Source organism: Lathyrus oleraceus, chromosome 5, assembly GCF_024323335.1.
Source record: "Lathyrus oleraceus cultivar Zhongwan6 chromosome 5, CAAS_Psat_ZW6_1.0, whole genome shotgun sequence".
Taxonomy (NCBI): Eukaryota; Viridiplantae; Streptophyta; class Magnoliopsida; order Fabales; family Fabaceae; genus Lathyrus; species Lathyrus oleraceus.
In genome coordinates, this window is record NC_066583.1 from 50,395,058 (window position 1) to 50,411,037 (window position 15,980).

At 36.5% G+C, this 15,980-nt stretch overlaps 1 protein-coding gene across 1 annotated transcript; it reads left to right on the forward strand.

Moving 5' to 3' along the window:
• The first annotated feature begins 2,018 nt into the window (after positions 1-2,018).
• Positions 2,019-5,381, forward strand: LOC127083644 (receptor-like protein kinase 7). Its single transcript, XM_051023968.1, has 2 exons — positions 2,019-4,693; positions 4,776-5,381. Exons 1-2 carry the CDS (start codon positions 2,077-2,079, stop codon positions 5,153-5,155), a joined length of 2,997 nt encoding a protein of 998 aa, XP_050879925.1. The 5' UTR covers positions 2,019-2,076; the 3' UTR covers positions 5,156-5,381.
• The last annotated feature ends 10,599 nt before the right edge of the window (positions 5,382-15,980 follow it).

Here is a 15,980-nt window from a genome sequence, read left to right on the forward strand (position 1 = left end):
GTATAGCCTATCACAATCCTATATGAAGATGACATCCTCCTCCAATAATGTAAAAGCCTACAACTTCCTTTTGAACACGACTTCGGCCCCAACAAGGAACTAAATGGGGAGAATTATATATCTTATCACAAAGTGTACCATCCATTCGAAACAAAAAATGGAGGCAAATGAAAAACAATAATTCCTTAGCATGAAAACTCTAAAAGGACGATTTTATTTTCACCTCCATGCATATATTTTCTCATGCAAGAAATACGTCAAAGTTATGAGATTCATATTATTATTATTAGATGATTATTTTTTATTTAATATGCAATATCTAATACAATTGTATTACCAAAGAAATTGCAAATAAAAGGGGACTAATGGTAACCTCAATAACAACAAAGTCAAATCCACTGCTTAACTATTCGATTTGGACAAAGAGAGATTTGATAACTCATAAAACTAAGCTCTTTCACTTGACTTTTTGATCATGATAAGGAATGCCTTAAAACTTTTTATTCTAAATAAATGCATTAACAATTTGTGGCCCTAATGAAATGTTGGGATTAAGTACATCACTTGACTTTGTCAGCAATCTATAACACTAACCAAACGCTAAACTCAAGTCATCATCTAACTTCATTTGCAATTTGTGGTCCCATGAAACGTTGTACTCAAGTTATTACCCGACTCCTTCAGCTAAAGGCTTTGAGGGAAACCATTTCGAACATGGTTTTAGCTAACCCTAGGCCAATACCTTATATTTAAGGCTATATAATCCTAACATTACTACCTCTCAGGGTATACATTTTTCTAACCCTAAAAATCTTACAATCTCGATCAATACTAACTTTTTGTCAGAGTGTTTGAAAATACACTCCTCAGTCAGGGCTTAACACCACCGTTGTGAATCTTGACTTTAGATCAAAATAATTTTTATTTTTCTCTCAATTTTAAATCTAATATCTTAACCGAAAAAAATTAAAATTAACTAAACATATCATTTTATTGTATTTTATAGTTATAATCTAATTCAACCATTCATTTTATCAAATGTTACAAATTTAATAAGCTAACTTATCTACTCTAAGTTATTAACTATCTAACTATAAGACTTGTTTATTTACTTTTCAAAAATAAATAATATATTTAGTTTATATCTAATTCAAATATATTAATTATATAATAAATTAAAAAAATAATTTTTCTTTTATAAAAAGGACAAGAGATTACAAATGATCTATTTTAAAATAACTCTCATTTAAAAAAAATTCACACAAATTAAAGAATGAAGTAACATAAAATTATTACTAAATTAACCTGATCTCTATTGGTGAGTTCCCAACCATTCATAAAATAATACTTTAAATATAATAATAACAATAAATAATTAGATGGGAAATTGGAAAAAATAAATAAATTTAATTGATATGCACAGGTAAAAGATTTTACACAATAATATAATAAAGATTCATCACTCAACTCTATTATATATTAACTTAAAAATTATTATTTAATGTGGCGGGATAGTGATTAATTAACAATATATAATCATCTTACACTTTTGGTATATATCCCATTTTCTTAAAGTAAATTACCAAAAAAAACACTATAAATACGAGTTTATTCAACAATTTTATTAAAGACTAAAAATTCAATAAATTAATTTACTAATCACCCGGTATAAACACAGAGTCATAGTATATGGTCTTGTTTTATCTTCAAGCAATCATTGTTTTGTGAATCCAAGTCAATGTGCTCTATGAATGTGAAACCACATGTATACACATACATTGGCACCCAGTTACCGCACGGTTGGCCATTTTCCACACGGAACATCACTGGATCATTCCATTTTATCAAAAACAAATCACGTGACTGCTTTATCAAACGAAGCAATAGTAACAAATACTACTATCACTGAAAGCGACCGTTATAACAGAAATATGAAAAAACACCACCACCAAACGACGTCGTTTTGTCTCCACGTCATCATTGCCACTTTATCTTCCTTCAAATATATCACTACTCAATCGTCAAACTTCAAAGACCCAAATAACAACAACTCTCTCAAATTGAACCTTCCAAAACATGTTACTAACTTCAACCAAACTCTTCTCTCTTCTCCTCCTTCTTCTCTTCTCATTCTTCTCACTCCTCCCCACACGTGCCAAATCAAACGAACTCCAAATTCTACTAAACATAAAATCCTCATTTTCAAACTCCAACTCAAAGTCCAATCTCTTCTTTGAATCATGGAACCCCAACCGTTCCGTTTGCACTTTCCACGGAATCACATGCAACTCACTCAACTCCGTTACAGAAATAAACCTCTCCCACAAAAACCTCACCGGAACTCTCCCTCTACACTCACTCTGCAACCTCCCATCCCTCACTAAACTCGAACTAGGTTTCAACTTCTTCCATGGAAAACTCAATCAAACTCTTCTTCAAAACTGCGTCAGATTACACTTCTTGGATTTAGGAAACAACTTCTTCAATGGACCTTTTCCGGATATTTCACCGCTCAACTACCTTGAATACCTTTATGTTAACAAAAGTGGTTTCTCTGGAACTTTTCCTTGGCAATCTCTGTTAAACATGACGGGTCTGTTACAGTTAAGCGTAGGAGATAACGCTTTCGATCTAACTCCGTTTCCTAAGGAAGTTTTAAGTCTCAAGAAACTTAATTGGCTTTACATGAGTAACTGTAACATCGGCGGAAAGTTACCGGCTGGAATCGGTAACTTGACGGAGTTGACAGAATTAGAATTCTCGGATAATTTTATCACCGGGGAGCTTCCCGGTGATATTGTCAACCTTCGGAAGCTCTGGCAACTTGAATTTTATAACAATTCATTAACCGGAGAGCTTCCGATCGGGTTGAGAAACTTAACCGGACTCATAAATTTGGATGGATCAATGAATCAGTTTGAAGGAAATCTCTCTGAGATAAGGTTTTTAACCAACCTAGTTTCGCTTCAGTTTTTCGAAAACAAATTCTCCGGCGAGATTCCACCGGAGTTAGGCGAATTCAAACGGCTAAACGCTTTGTCTCTTTATAGAAACAGATTAACAGGTCCAATTCCTCAGAAGATTGGTTCGTGGACAGAGTTTAGATACATCGACGTTTCCGAGAATTTCTTAACAGGCTCTATTCCTCCGGATATGTGTAGCAAAGGAAACATGACCGAGCTTCTTTTGCTTCAGAACAATCTCACCGGCGAGATACCGGAAAACTACGGTAACTGTTTAACTCTGAAACGATTCAGAGTGAGTCGAAACTCGCTTTCGGGTACAGTTCCTTCGAGTATTTGGGGATTACCTAAAGTTGAAATTATCGATATCGAAATGAATCAGTTAGAAGGTTCTGTTAGTTCTGATATCCAAAACGCAAAAAAATTGGCAAGTATTTTCGCAAGGAGTAATCGGTTATCCGGTGAAATACCGGAAGAGATTTCGAAAACCACGTTGTTGGTGACGATTGATCTTAGTGATAATCAAATTTCCGGGAACATACCGGAAGGATTCGGTGAACTTAAACTGCTGGGTAACCTTCATCTACAGAGTAACAAGTTATCCGGGGTAATTCCGGAATCTTTGGGTCATTGTAACTCGCTCAACGACGTTGATCTATCGCAAAATTTACTTTCCGACGAAATTCCCTCGTCTTTGGGTTTGTTACCGGCTTTGAATTCTTTGAATTTCTCTCAGAACGAACTTTCCGGTGAGATACCGGAGAGTTTGGGTTCGCTTAGGATGAGTCTGTTTGATCTTTCACATAATAGATTATCCGGTAAAATTCCGCAGGGTTTGACTATACAAGCCTACAACGGAAGTCTCACCGGAAACCCGGGTTTATGCACCCTCGACGGTATTGGTTCCTTCCGGCGTTGCTCGGAGAGTGGTGGAATGTCGAAAGACGTTCGTGCTCTTGTACTTTGTTTTACAATAGGTTTGGTTTTGGTTCTTTCTTTTGTGGGTGTTTATTTGAAATTGAGGAGAATGAAGGAGAATGAGGTAAAAGGAGAGGGAAATAAATATGGAAGAGAACGTTCTTTGAAGGAAGAATCATGGGATGTGAAATCCTTCCATGTGATGAGTTTCAGTGAAGATGAGATTCTTGATTCTATAAAGCAAGAGAATCTAATAGGAAAAGGAGGTTCAGGGAATGTTTATAGAGTCACACTTGCAAATGGAAAAGATCTCGCGGTTAAGCATATATGGAACACTGATTATGGTTCCCGGAAAAAGTCGTGGAGTAGTACTCCGATGCTGGCGAAGCGCGGAGGTGGTGGTGGTTCTAAGTCGAGGGAATTCGACGCGGAGGTTCAGTCGTTGAGTTCAATAAGACACGTCAATGTGGTGAAACTTTACTGCAGTATAACGAGCGAGGACTCGAGTTTATTGGTGTATGAGTATTTGCCGAATGGAAGTTTGTGGGATAGGCTTCATACTAATGGGAAGATGGAGCTTGATTGGGAAACAAGATATGAAATTGCGGTTGGTGCTGCTAAAGGGTTGGAGTATTTGCATCATGGGTGTGAAAGACCTGTGATTCATAGAGATGTTAAGTCTAGTAACATTTTGTTGGATGAGTTTTTGAAACCTAGGATTGCTGATTTTGGTCTTGCTAAGATTGTTCATGCCAATGTAGTTAAGGATTCTACTCATATCATCGCCGGAACTCACGGCTACATCGCACCCGGTTAGTATTCATATGATTTTCTTTGATATATAGTCTTAATATGATTATGATTATTAATGTGAGTTGTTTGAATTGGGTGCAGAATATGGTTACACATACAGAGTGAATGAGAAAAGTGATGTATATAGTTTCGGAGTCGTGTTGATGGAGCTAGTAACAGGTAAAAGGCCGAGTGAGACAGAGTTTGGAGAAAACAAGGATATAGTTAGTTGGGTTCATGGGAAGACGAGGAGCAAGGAAAAGTTTATGAGTGTGGTGGATTCGCGAATTCCGGAGATGTATAAAGAGGAAGGTTGTAAGGTTTTGAGAACTGCAGTTCTTTGTACTGCAACTCTTCCTGCTATGAGACCAAGTATGAGAAATGTGGTTCAACAGCTCGAGGATGCTGCACCTTGTAAATTGGTTGGGATTGTTATTGGCAAAGATGGGAGTGAAAAGAAATTTGGAGTCAATGAGAAATGAAGAGGTCAATTTCAAGCAACATATTTTGTAGATTTTGCATGGAAGGAATAATGTAAGATATTAGTCATAAGAAAAGGGAACTTCAAAATAATAAGAGAAGAAAAATTCCCTAGTAGGGTTCTCAAATAATTGGGTTTGTCTGATTTGTATCATATTAGTAGTACATGATGGTTGTGACTATAATCTTTTATGATAAATGGTACGGTTGTGAATCTTGGTTTTATAATCTATTTAGAGTGATCAAAGTTTTTTTTGTTAATAAATGATTATAATAAGTAGTGATAATTGTAGTATGAAAATGTTGGATATTCCGACATGGTTTTCAATATGGGATACCTTAAATTATATGATTGTGGGATGTAAGTGGGCTAAAGATAAGAAGTGAAGAAAGGACAAAGTGTAAGTTGCTATCAAGGAAAAGTCGGTCAATTGATAGATGAAATTCCAATCTATGTTCATGCATCACATTGGGTGTAATAAATTTGTTGTATTATTCAATGCCACTATCGCCATCATCCCATTTTTTTATAAAAATTAATCACTAGTTTTAAATCAAATCCATAAATAATTATTTAAAAATAATTAAAATAATTATTTTTTTAACTTGTGTCAATTGAACTGACGTATCCAATTAAATTAGAGAGGAGACGTCATTGGAGTTAACGCATGCTCCCAATGGTGTAACACTTAGGCGTCAGACCTCTTGGCGCATGCATGCCTTGGTGCCACATGCATTGGCGCATGCATACACTACATAGTGTTTGTGTAAGCCCTATAGGTCAATACTTTTGGTATTTATATCGAATTATTTACTAATAATAAAAGACTTTTTCTTTATTAGGTTTGTTTAATAAAGTCCCTAGAATAGCTATTCCGTTTAATGTATCAAGTGTGACTTGATCATGAGATCACATTAAACATAAGGACATTATTCTTAAAGTATCCGTAGTCGAGTTTTATTGTGAAGTGGGATAACATTAGAGCATTAAGACTATTATGTATATAGACTGATGATCACATCTCATGGATCATGGATAAAGAGTTATCAAGTCTTAAACTTAGGTATGAATATTAAGAGTAATATTTATACTGGATTGACCCGCTATGAGAATACTATATAGAATGTTATGCAAAGTGTCATAAGTTATTCTCATGGTGATAATGGTGTATACCACCCTTCGACCTGAAACCACTATGTACCCTAGATGTAGAGTCGAGTGCTTTATTGCTGATCAAACGTTGTCAGTAACTGGATAACCATAAAGACAGTTGATGGATACTCCACGAAGTATGCTGAGGGACATGAGTGACCTAGATGGAATTTTCCCATCCTGCATAACAGGATAAATGTCTATGGGTCCAATATTGAACTGGACAAGGATGACACGGTCTATGCCTTGTGTTCAATATAGACATAAGGGCAAAAAGGTAATCATACACATAAGTATTATCACAGAAGGATTTGTCAGATCACATGACATTTTCGTGTCTTGGGTAGCAGTGATGTGTTGCTAGATACCGCTCACTGTTTATTATGTTAAATACGTGATTTAATATAATTGCCAATGCCGCGAAAACCTACAGGGTCACACACAAAGGACAGATTGATGAGAGATGGAGTAACTAAGGAACACCGTAAGGTACGGTGCACTTAAGTGAATTGTAGAACATCGTAAGGTACGGTGTACTTAAGTAGAATACGAAATATGGTAAGTGTCGCACCTCAAAAATGATGATAATGCGATCCCTCGCGATAGGACGCGGAAAAATGTTCGAAACAGAGTCGCCACCGAACTTTATTCGTTCCAATGAAGGAATAGGAAAATATCGAGAAAACCTTTAAAGATAAGAATAATGGTCGTCGCAACCATATTCGGGTTCGGGAGTCGATTACGCAAGGGGAAGGTATTAGCACCCCTTACGTCCGTTGTACTCAACGGGAACCTTTTAGTCTGATTTTGCTATTTGACTGTTAATTGATTGTTTATCTACTTGCTTCGAGTGATTAGAATTGATGATAGATATGGATGAAGACCTCAGGATAGGGAAATGAGAGGTTTTTTATTAGTGTGCTCGCGAAGATACAGCAATCTCCTGCCTACGTATCCTTATGGTGCAATAAGGAAAGCAGAGCATTCGTAGTTCGGGCTACTACGAATATTTGGTGGGGTTTTGTTTTGATGAACGACTGTGTAGGTCGGCGTTCTAAAGGCTAAACGCTGACATGTCTACTCTCGGGGGAGGCTCTAGCACTGGTTTGTTGGGCGCATTAGAAAGGATTGACAGTGTTCTTTTTGAAAGGGTTTTGGTCACGCGGGGGTGACAAGTTGATTTGATGTGTTTGGGTTTGATTGGTTTCGATCGCACGGGGGCGAGAAGTTAGATTTGATTTGTAGGAGATGTTTTTTGAAGAACGACAAAAGATTGAGCAATGTGGTGTACACCAATCGTCCAATTCTTTCGAGGAATAATAAGGCGTACGCCTTCTATTCCCTTTTCGTTCGAATTTTTATCGAAAGTTTGTTTGTGGATGTTGAATATGCACAGTAATGAGGCGTACGCCCCCTACTTGCTTATTCAAGGAATAATGAGGCGTACGCCACCTATTCCCTTATCCAAGTTTATTTAGCGTGTTTTAGTCGGAAGTCGATAATTTGTGCAATATGGCGTTCGCCAATTATTCAAATAATCGAGAGATGGTGAGGCGTACGCCTCCTATCTCTTTTATCATCCGAAGTTTAAATTGTAAAAGTATGTTTGGATGTCGTATTTGATTTGTGAAAATAAGTTGTATTTGAATTGGTAGGTTTGGATTTGAAGATGATTTGAGTTTATTCGATTGTGGTTTTGAATTGATGACGAAGATTCGAGCAATATGGCGTACGCCAATTATTCGAATAATCGAGAGATAATGAAGCGGATGCTCACTATTCTCCTTTTCATCTGAAATGTGGAATTAAAAGGATTTGGAATTTATAGAAATGATTTGAAATTGTATGATTATGGTTTAATCGGGTGACAAGAACTCGCGCAATATGGCGTACGCCAATTATTCGAGTAGTTGAGAAATAGTGAAGCGTACGCTTCCTATCTCCTTTTCATCCCAAACTTTATGTTAAGAGAAAATGGTTTGGAAAATGATTTGAATTTGTGTTGATTGAATAAATGAATTTTATTGTGTATTATTTCATCTACTCGATTAATCAATAATCAAATAGGTTTCATTGTAAGGAAGCTCAAGAGTAAGCTATGTGAGGTTGATGGCGATGCTTTAGCAATCGACTTACAAGGGTGTTTTTTTGAAAATGGGCTCGATATTTGAATCGAGAATTGTTGTTTTGTGCTTTTTGAAATTGGTTTGTGTTGGATGATGAATTGAAATTGAATTTATTTATGAAAAGATGGTGGAAGAAAAAGTTTTTCCTTTGTTTGAAATAATGTGAAGTTTGCAAGAGTGGAAGAAATTAATCCAATTCTTCTTAGCAAAATTAACTTATTAAAATTTGATTTAATTGGTTAATTAAATTAATTAAAATTAATTATCAAAATTATTTAATTAATTTAAATAATCAAGTTAACTAAAATTAATTAATAGAAATTAAACTAATTCAAGATTTTAAAAACTTGATTAAGTTAAAAGAGAAAAAAAAAATGGTATTAACATTGATTTAATCGGTATGTGTCGGTAAAGATGTTCTCGAAACTGGTTTGAGCATAAAGACCATATGATTGATGTCCTATGCGAGGTTGTAACGCGGTGAAAATGTATAAGTTAATATATTAGAACTTTGGGCGGCATAACGGCATTGAATTACCGAATCCGGAAATGAAATCCAATTGAGAATCAAACAAATTATTTACACTTTGCAAATTACATTATGCTATCAGTCTTAAAGAAGATCTTACCACCGCTCAATGTTGCTGAAATGAAAATCAGAATGAAATGTTCATAGTAAAGCAACCTAAATCCATCTAAACACAACCGAAATATTACATCTTGCTAACATAATCACTTGGCCGAATTTAAAATGCCATGAAATTAAAGAAAGAGTTAAACAGCAAATCAATCTTTTCTTACAAAACTCATTCACAGCATAACCGGCTACATTAACAACAATACAATTCAATCCAGATTTGAACAAAAAATTCAGCAATCATAAGCATAAAATCGTGAACCATTGATTGACAGCTTAACACCGATAATATAATCGCAACCAAACAATCTTGAAGAGGTGAATAATTGTTCTAAATCCATTTACTACTATGACAGCATTTTGAATAACAGACAACAGGAAACTGTCCAAATTTACCAATGTATTCAACTCAACATTTCTTTTGTTCAATCAACCAACAACTATGAATAAAACTTAACATGAAAACGCAGGGAATATGAGTAGCTATCTAACAACAGGTACACAGAGAGTAATCAAGTTACCAAATGATACGGCGATGAATCCGGCAATTTACATGATAGCTGTTGGTAGCGAGTTGCTTGAACCCACGCCAGAACTGCGTCAAAATGCCTCCAAAGACCACTGCAATGATACAACTTTCAGGAGCAAACAGAAAAAATCATTAACAATGCGAAAGACGACACTTTTATCATAAGGTCCAGCAACGGATCTATAAAGGCCACGAGCAATCGTTGTTGGATAAATCATCCATGTAATGTCAAGCTGTTGTGAACGTCATTCGCGTTTTGACGGTGATGTTGAGGGTTTTCGATTTGGAGGATGGTGGTCGCGATGTCTTCACGGTGGTGGTGAAAGTGAGCGATGAATGGTTTGGCGTTAACGGAGGGTTCCGGCGGTGGTTGTTTGTAGGCGGATTGCAGGAGGTTAACGGTGAAGGGTTTTGTGATTATGGAAGCGTGGTGAGCGATTTCGTGAAGATGAAGAAGCGGAAGGCGTGGGGTTTCGCGGCGAAGAGGGTTTCGTTTGTGACGGCGGAGGTTGTTTGTAGGCGGAAAAAATCGTGGGTTATTGATGATGAAGGTGAGGCGTCGGGGGCGGTGCGGCGATTGAGAGAGACGATGAAGGGTTTGAGGGTTACGGCGGATTTAGGGTGAGAGAAACGGAATGAATTTGTGTGAGCTGAGGGTTTTCGTGAGGGAAAACGTGAGAGGATTGAGAGAGATTTTTGTTTTTTTCAGAGTGTGTGATGAGTGAACAGTGCCTTCTTCGTGAATGAAAGAGAGGTATTTGAGAGATGCTGAGAGAGAAGGTGAGGAGTGTGTACGCGTCTTGTGAGAGACGTTGGAGAGTTGAGTGAATGGATGAGAGCGCGTGAGGATTATCGTGAGAGGGATAGAGTTTGTTAGTGAGAGAGCGTGAGAGGTGAGTTTGTTATGAGTGGGGCGAGAGTGGAGTCAAGAGAGAATCTGTTACAGCTGTCCCAACTATCCAACAAATTTTCAATTATTATCATTTTTATTTTTCTTAAAGAGAATCCAATGTCTAAAAATATATATTCATAATTATTTATTTTAGCAATCTCATAAAAACATTAATAATAAAAAAAACTAATTGACATTTAATTAAAATAAATTCTACCTATTTTAAAAAAATTAACTAATATTTTAGAAAATCTAACTAATATTTAATTAAACCACTAATATAAAAAAAAACTAACCAAAACTTAATTAAATAGCTAATACTTACAACTAACTAAAATTTGAATATTTGACCAATTAAAAAAATAAAAATCGAGTATAAATTTTATTCGAAAAAAAAATTAAAACAGTCACACTAAACTTGTCAGGACAAAATATACCTATTAAAAATACAGTCTTTCCTCAAATTTTGACAATTCAACCGATTTTTCTGTATTCTCAAATAAATTCGTTTCGACTGACATTTCAGGTGTTTTTTCATGATGCAATGTATGTAATGGTATGTACATGATGCTAAATTAAAAAATGAAATTAATTCTACGAAAATTTAAATATGCCCGGACAAAATTGGGGTACAACAGCTGCCCCTATTTAATTATCTTGAATTAGAAGGTAAGAATGACAACGGTCATCATACATTCGTGGTGGAAGGTAATTAAATACGAAAGGATCCAAATTTTGTCCTTTGAAATGCAATGGGGAGATGCAGATGAAAATGCAATGGGGAGATGCAGATGAAAATGCAATGGACACCAAGGTAATAGGGATAGAATGTCAAGTCAATGCCAACCCTCGAGTCAACATTCAAATCTTGCACGGTTTTTTTTAATGTAAAGACAAAACTGTACATGTTTTCTGGCACCAAAACGATGACAGTCCAAATTAATGGTCATCACCAAAAGGATGATGGGAATTCAACATGATTTTCCAGGATTATCATCACCAAAAGGATGATGGGTAAATCGAGCTTTCAAAAGTAGTCATCACCAAAAGGATGATGTCCGTCACCAAAAGGATGATGGTTATTCTGACAAAGTTTCTCATTACCGAGAGCATAGTATCAAGGCTATCACCAAAAGGATGATAGTTGACTCATCAACTTCAAAGATCACCGTCACCAAAAGGATGAAGGTAAGATCCAACAACAAAACTTGTTATCACCAAAAGGATGATAATAAGTCAAATAACTTCAATGATCACCGTCACCAAAAGGATGAAGGTAAGACCAATAACAAAACTTGTTACTACCAAAAGGATGATAATAAGTCAAAACAATCACCATCACCAAAAGGATGAAGGTATAATTAAAACAAAACTTGTTACCACCAAAAGGATGATAATAAGTCACACAACTCAAAGGATCCCCATCACCAAAAGGATGATAGTAAGATCGAAACAAAACCTCGTTATCACCAAAAGGATGATAATAAGTAAACAATCACCATCACCAAAAGGATGAAGGTATAATTAAAAGACACAACTTGTTATCGCCAAAAGGACGATAATAAGTCACATAACGCAATTGATCACCATCACCAAAAGGATGAAGGTAAGATCAAGACAAACTTGTTACCACCAAAAGGATGATAATAAGTCAACAATCACCATCACCAAAAGGATGAAGGTATTGTCAAACGACAAAACTTGTTACCACCAAAAGGATGATAATAAGCACACACGCAATTGATCACCATCACCAAAAGGATGAAGGTAAGATCAAGACACAAACTTGTTATCACCAAAAGGATGATAATAAGCCAACAATCACCATCACCAAAAGGATGAAGGTATTGCCAAACGACAAAACTTGTTACCACCAAAAGGATGATAATAAGCACACACGCAATTGATCACCATCACCAAAAGGATGAAGGTAGGATCAAGACACAAACTTGTTATCACCAAAAGGATGATAATAAGTCAACAATCACCATCACCAAAAGGATGAAGGTATTGTCAAACGACAAACTCGTTACCACCAAAAGGATGATAATAAGTCAATAACCTCAAATATCACTGACACCAAAAGGATGACAGTAAGATCAAACAAACAGAACTTGTTATCACCAAAAGGATGATAATAAGGACAGAACTTCAAAACTTGTTATCACCAAAAGGATGATAATAAGTTGAAACAGACTCAATGATCGCCATCACCAAAAGGATGAGGGTAAGATCAAAACAAAACTCGTTATCACCAAAAGGATGATAATGAGCCCACAACTCAAATGGTCACCGTCACCAAAAGGATGAAGGTAAGACCAATCAACAAAACTTGTTATCACCAAAAGGATGATAATAAGTCAATAGTCACCATCACCAAAAGGATGAAGGTACTACAAACAACATAACTCGTTATCACCAAAAGGATGATAATGAATCCACAATCACCATCACCAAAAGGATGAAGGTGAGATCATAACTTCAAGACTTGTTACCACCAAAAGGATGATAATAAGCTATAATGACTTCAAATACTGCTGACACCAAAAGGATGACAGTGGGATTGGACTTTCCAAATGTCACCATCACCAAAAGGATGATAGCTTAAACCAAACTCCGTAATCTCTATCACCAAAAGGATGATTTTAGATTAAACTGGACGTCATCACCAAAAGGATGATGATTGAACCAAAATGACAAGGATTGCTTATCACCATAAGGATCGCCGACACCAAAAGGATGACGGTAGGCTGTAATAATTGCAGAGGTCACCATTCACCAAAAGGATGAAGGTTGGACCAAAACTTCAAGGATCTTCGACACCAAAAGGATGACAGTAAGATCACAAATGCCAAGGATTTACCATTACCAAAAGGATAACGGTTATCGTAAACAGGGTGATGATTAATATTATTCCTCAATCGACTTTCACCAAAAGGATGATAGTGAGAAAAATATTGAAAAAATAAGGCTACTGTCAAAGTTTAGTAAACATGATTTGCTGGGTAGTGTTGGAACATTGCTGGGTAAGACTTACTTGGGGTGTCAATAACAAAAGGTTGCAAAACCAATATTCTCTGGGGAGATGTAGTTTCTGTTAACAAAAGGTTACAGGAAACGACTCATTGAGGGACGCTCAACGTGAAACAAGGTAAGTGTTTGGAGAAACGATGTTTTGACTTAGCTGAGGATAACATCTTGCAAAAAAATTTTGAAGGAGGTAACTCAATGGGAAACACCCAATAGTAGGGTAGGAACTCGCTTAGGGGAAGTGACAATGACTCAATTAAGGGTTGGCCTGGATGCCCACAACTAAACCTTGGATTTTGATTCGTGTTATGTACATGAATGATATGTATGCGTTATGTATGAGGTAATGCATGTGATGCATGTTTGAATGCAAAGGATGATTGGTTTGCTTGGGTTTGGCCCCCCTTCTCAACGGTGATGTATTTTATGGAAACCAATGTTGGTTGTATTTGTTTTTGTGAAGGTGCCACCAAGGTGGGCTTTGGGTTTTTTTGTAGTTGTCATTGTGAATTGGGTTATTGATTGGTTTATGGAGGGATCTGACTTCCCGACACTCGGTAGTTGATGATATGATGAACACGCAGTAGATGCGGATACTCTTGGTGCCCCAAGTTTGATCTCTTGCTGATATATTGTGTATTTGTCTTTGAGAAGATCTCGATTTGTTCTGAAGTGTTTGGCCAGCCTGTAACTGAGCATAACGACGTGATCAATGCATAATGGTTATGCTTTTGACATGCCCTAAGGATTATTGTCAAGGTATGATGTCGTACTGGTATGAACTTTTGACGTTTTTGTTGTGAATTCAAGCAGTTACTAGTGTCTGATGCAATCTGCTTGACTGACTTGAAGATATGAAGGGAATTTGCCCCTTGCAACTTGTATTGCCCCTGTCTGTAGGGTGTTCAAAGGAATTCTCCTTGAAAGGAAACATTAGGAGTGATTATCCCATGACATGGTCTGAGTCTGATTCCTTCAATGTCTGATTCTGGCAATGGTTTGCCCCTTGATTAGCCTTTGAGGGACTTGCCCCATACTGACTGAGTATTGAAGTGTTTTTCCTCCCTGATCAACCGATGCTTGGAGATTTGTCTTATATTGACTACTTCTTTGGTCAATATGATCAAACGGATGCCATGCCCCTGATTTATGAGATGGTCTTGATTCGTGTCAGCACCAAAGATCAAGTGCCTCTTGAATTGCCCCTTGTTGGAATTTTCTCGATGTCAAGTACTGACTGACAATTAAGAATTGTTATTCAGGAAATGGTGATTTTAATGCAATAGTTATGCAAGTTTTGAAAAACAATCATTCATTTAGAGTGTTGTGGTAGTGTGTAACGAGTGGACCATGTGTCCAAACGCGGTGTTTGATTTTGATAGTATGTGAATGATATAGTGAGAATAGAATATTAGCAAATCTTTGGGAGTCAGTTTACTCAACCCTGCTATAGTATGCTTTCAGAATAAACCTTACTTCAATTAGGTCTTTTGAAGGTTGTAACGTGGCTTGGTTCATGGTTATTGAAACAAAAGGACATAAGGCTCAAAGTTTATTTTAACCCATCCCTTCTTCATGATGATCTCCAATCCTACGTTCAGTTGATTCACACGCATTCGTCTTTTGCAGGTGTAAGGATAAAGATGGTGATTCAAGGTCTCTTGGAATGGCAGCCACCTTATTTCGTTTTTCGGATGTCGGTGACCCTTTTGATTTTGGTATGGTGGTCACTGAATCTTGTTTTGTTTTGTTAGAGACTTTCATTGTCTCTTTCGATTCTTGTTTTGATCCCTAACTTTTGCATGGACCACTTGTTGAAGCTTTAATCCATCGGGATTGCCCCTGTTTTTGCCTAAGTCTCCTTTCAGGGTATTGGACTTAGCGGGCTGTTTCTTTGATTTTTTTTTTGAAATTGTGACTGCCAAGTCATTGGTCATTGAAGAACAACTGACATAAAATTTGGATTTGTATGGTTCCTTCGACACTTCAGAATGTGTGCGAAGAATGTCAATGGTTGATCCTTGTATGGGATATTTCATCTTGTAATTCGAAAGTGTAGTTAGATCAACTGAACACTACCCTTCCCCAGGTTAAGCGTAAGGGTTCGTGGATCTGAAAGAAACTCCTACTTCTAGGCTCGAAGTGGTTGACTAGGGATTAACTCCTTATCTCTCCAGTGTTTGGGAATTTGAAACAATGCTTGTACATCATCAGCAAGGTTTTATCCGAAAGCATTCAATCAGCAATTATGAGTATTTTGTTTTCGTCATCCTCCTTCCAAGATTTACTAACAATAGTGTGATAAAGGAGGTGAAAAAAGAAAAGTATGTGTTTGTGATTTTCAAATGTGATAAATGAGTGAATATGAAAGATTGGTTCAAAGCATGCATAATCATCCCATTAACAAGACCAAATACAGATAACAATGTTTAAAGCATATAGTACTTAAACAAACAAGAT

What these genes read in the sequence shown, in the direction of transcription:
- LOC127083644 (XM_051023968.1), top strand. Translation starts at nt 2,077, where the DNA reads ATGTTACTAACTTCAACCAAACTCTTCTCTCTTCTCCTCCTTCTTCTC. An exon ending in TCACGGCTACATCGCACCCG is followed by an intron (nt 4,694 to 4,775) that starts GTTAGTATTCAT and finishes AATTGGGTGCAG; the next exon opens with AATATGGTTACACATACAGA.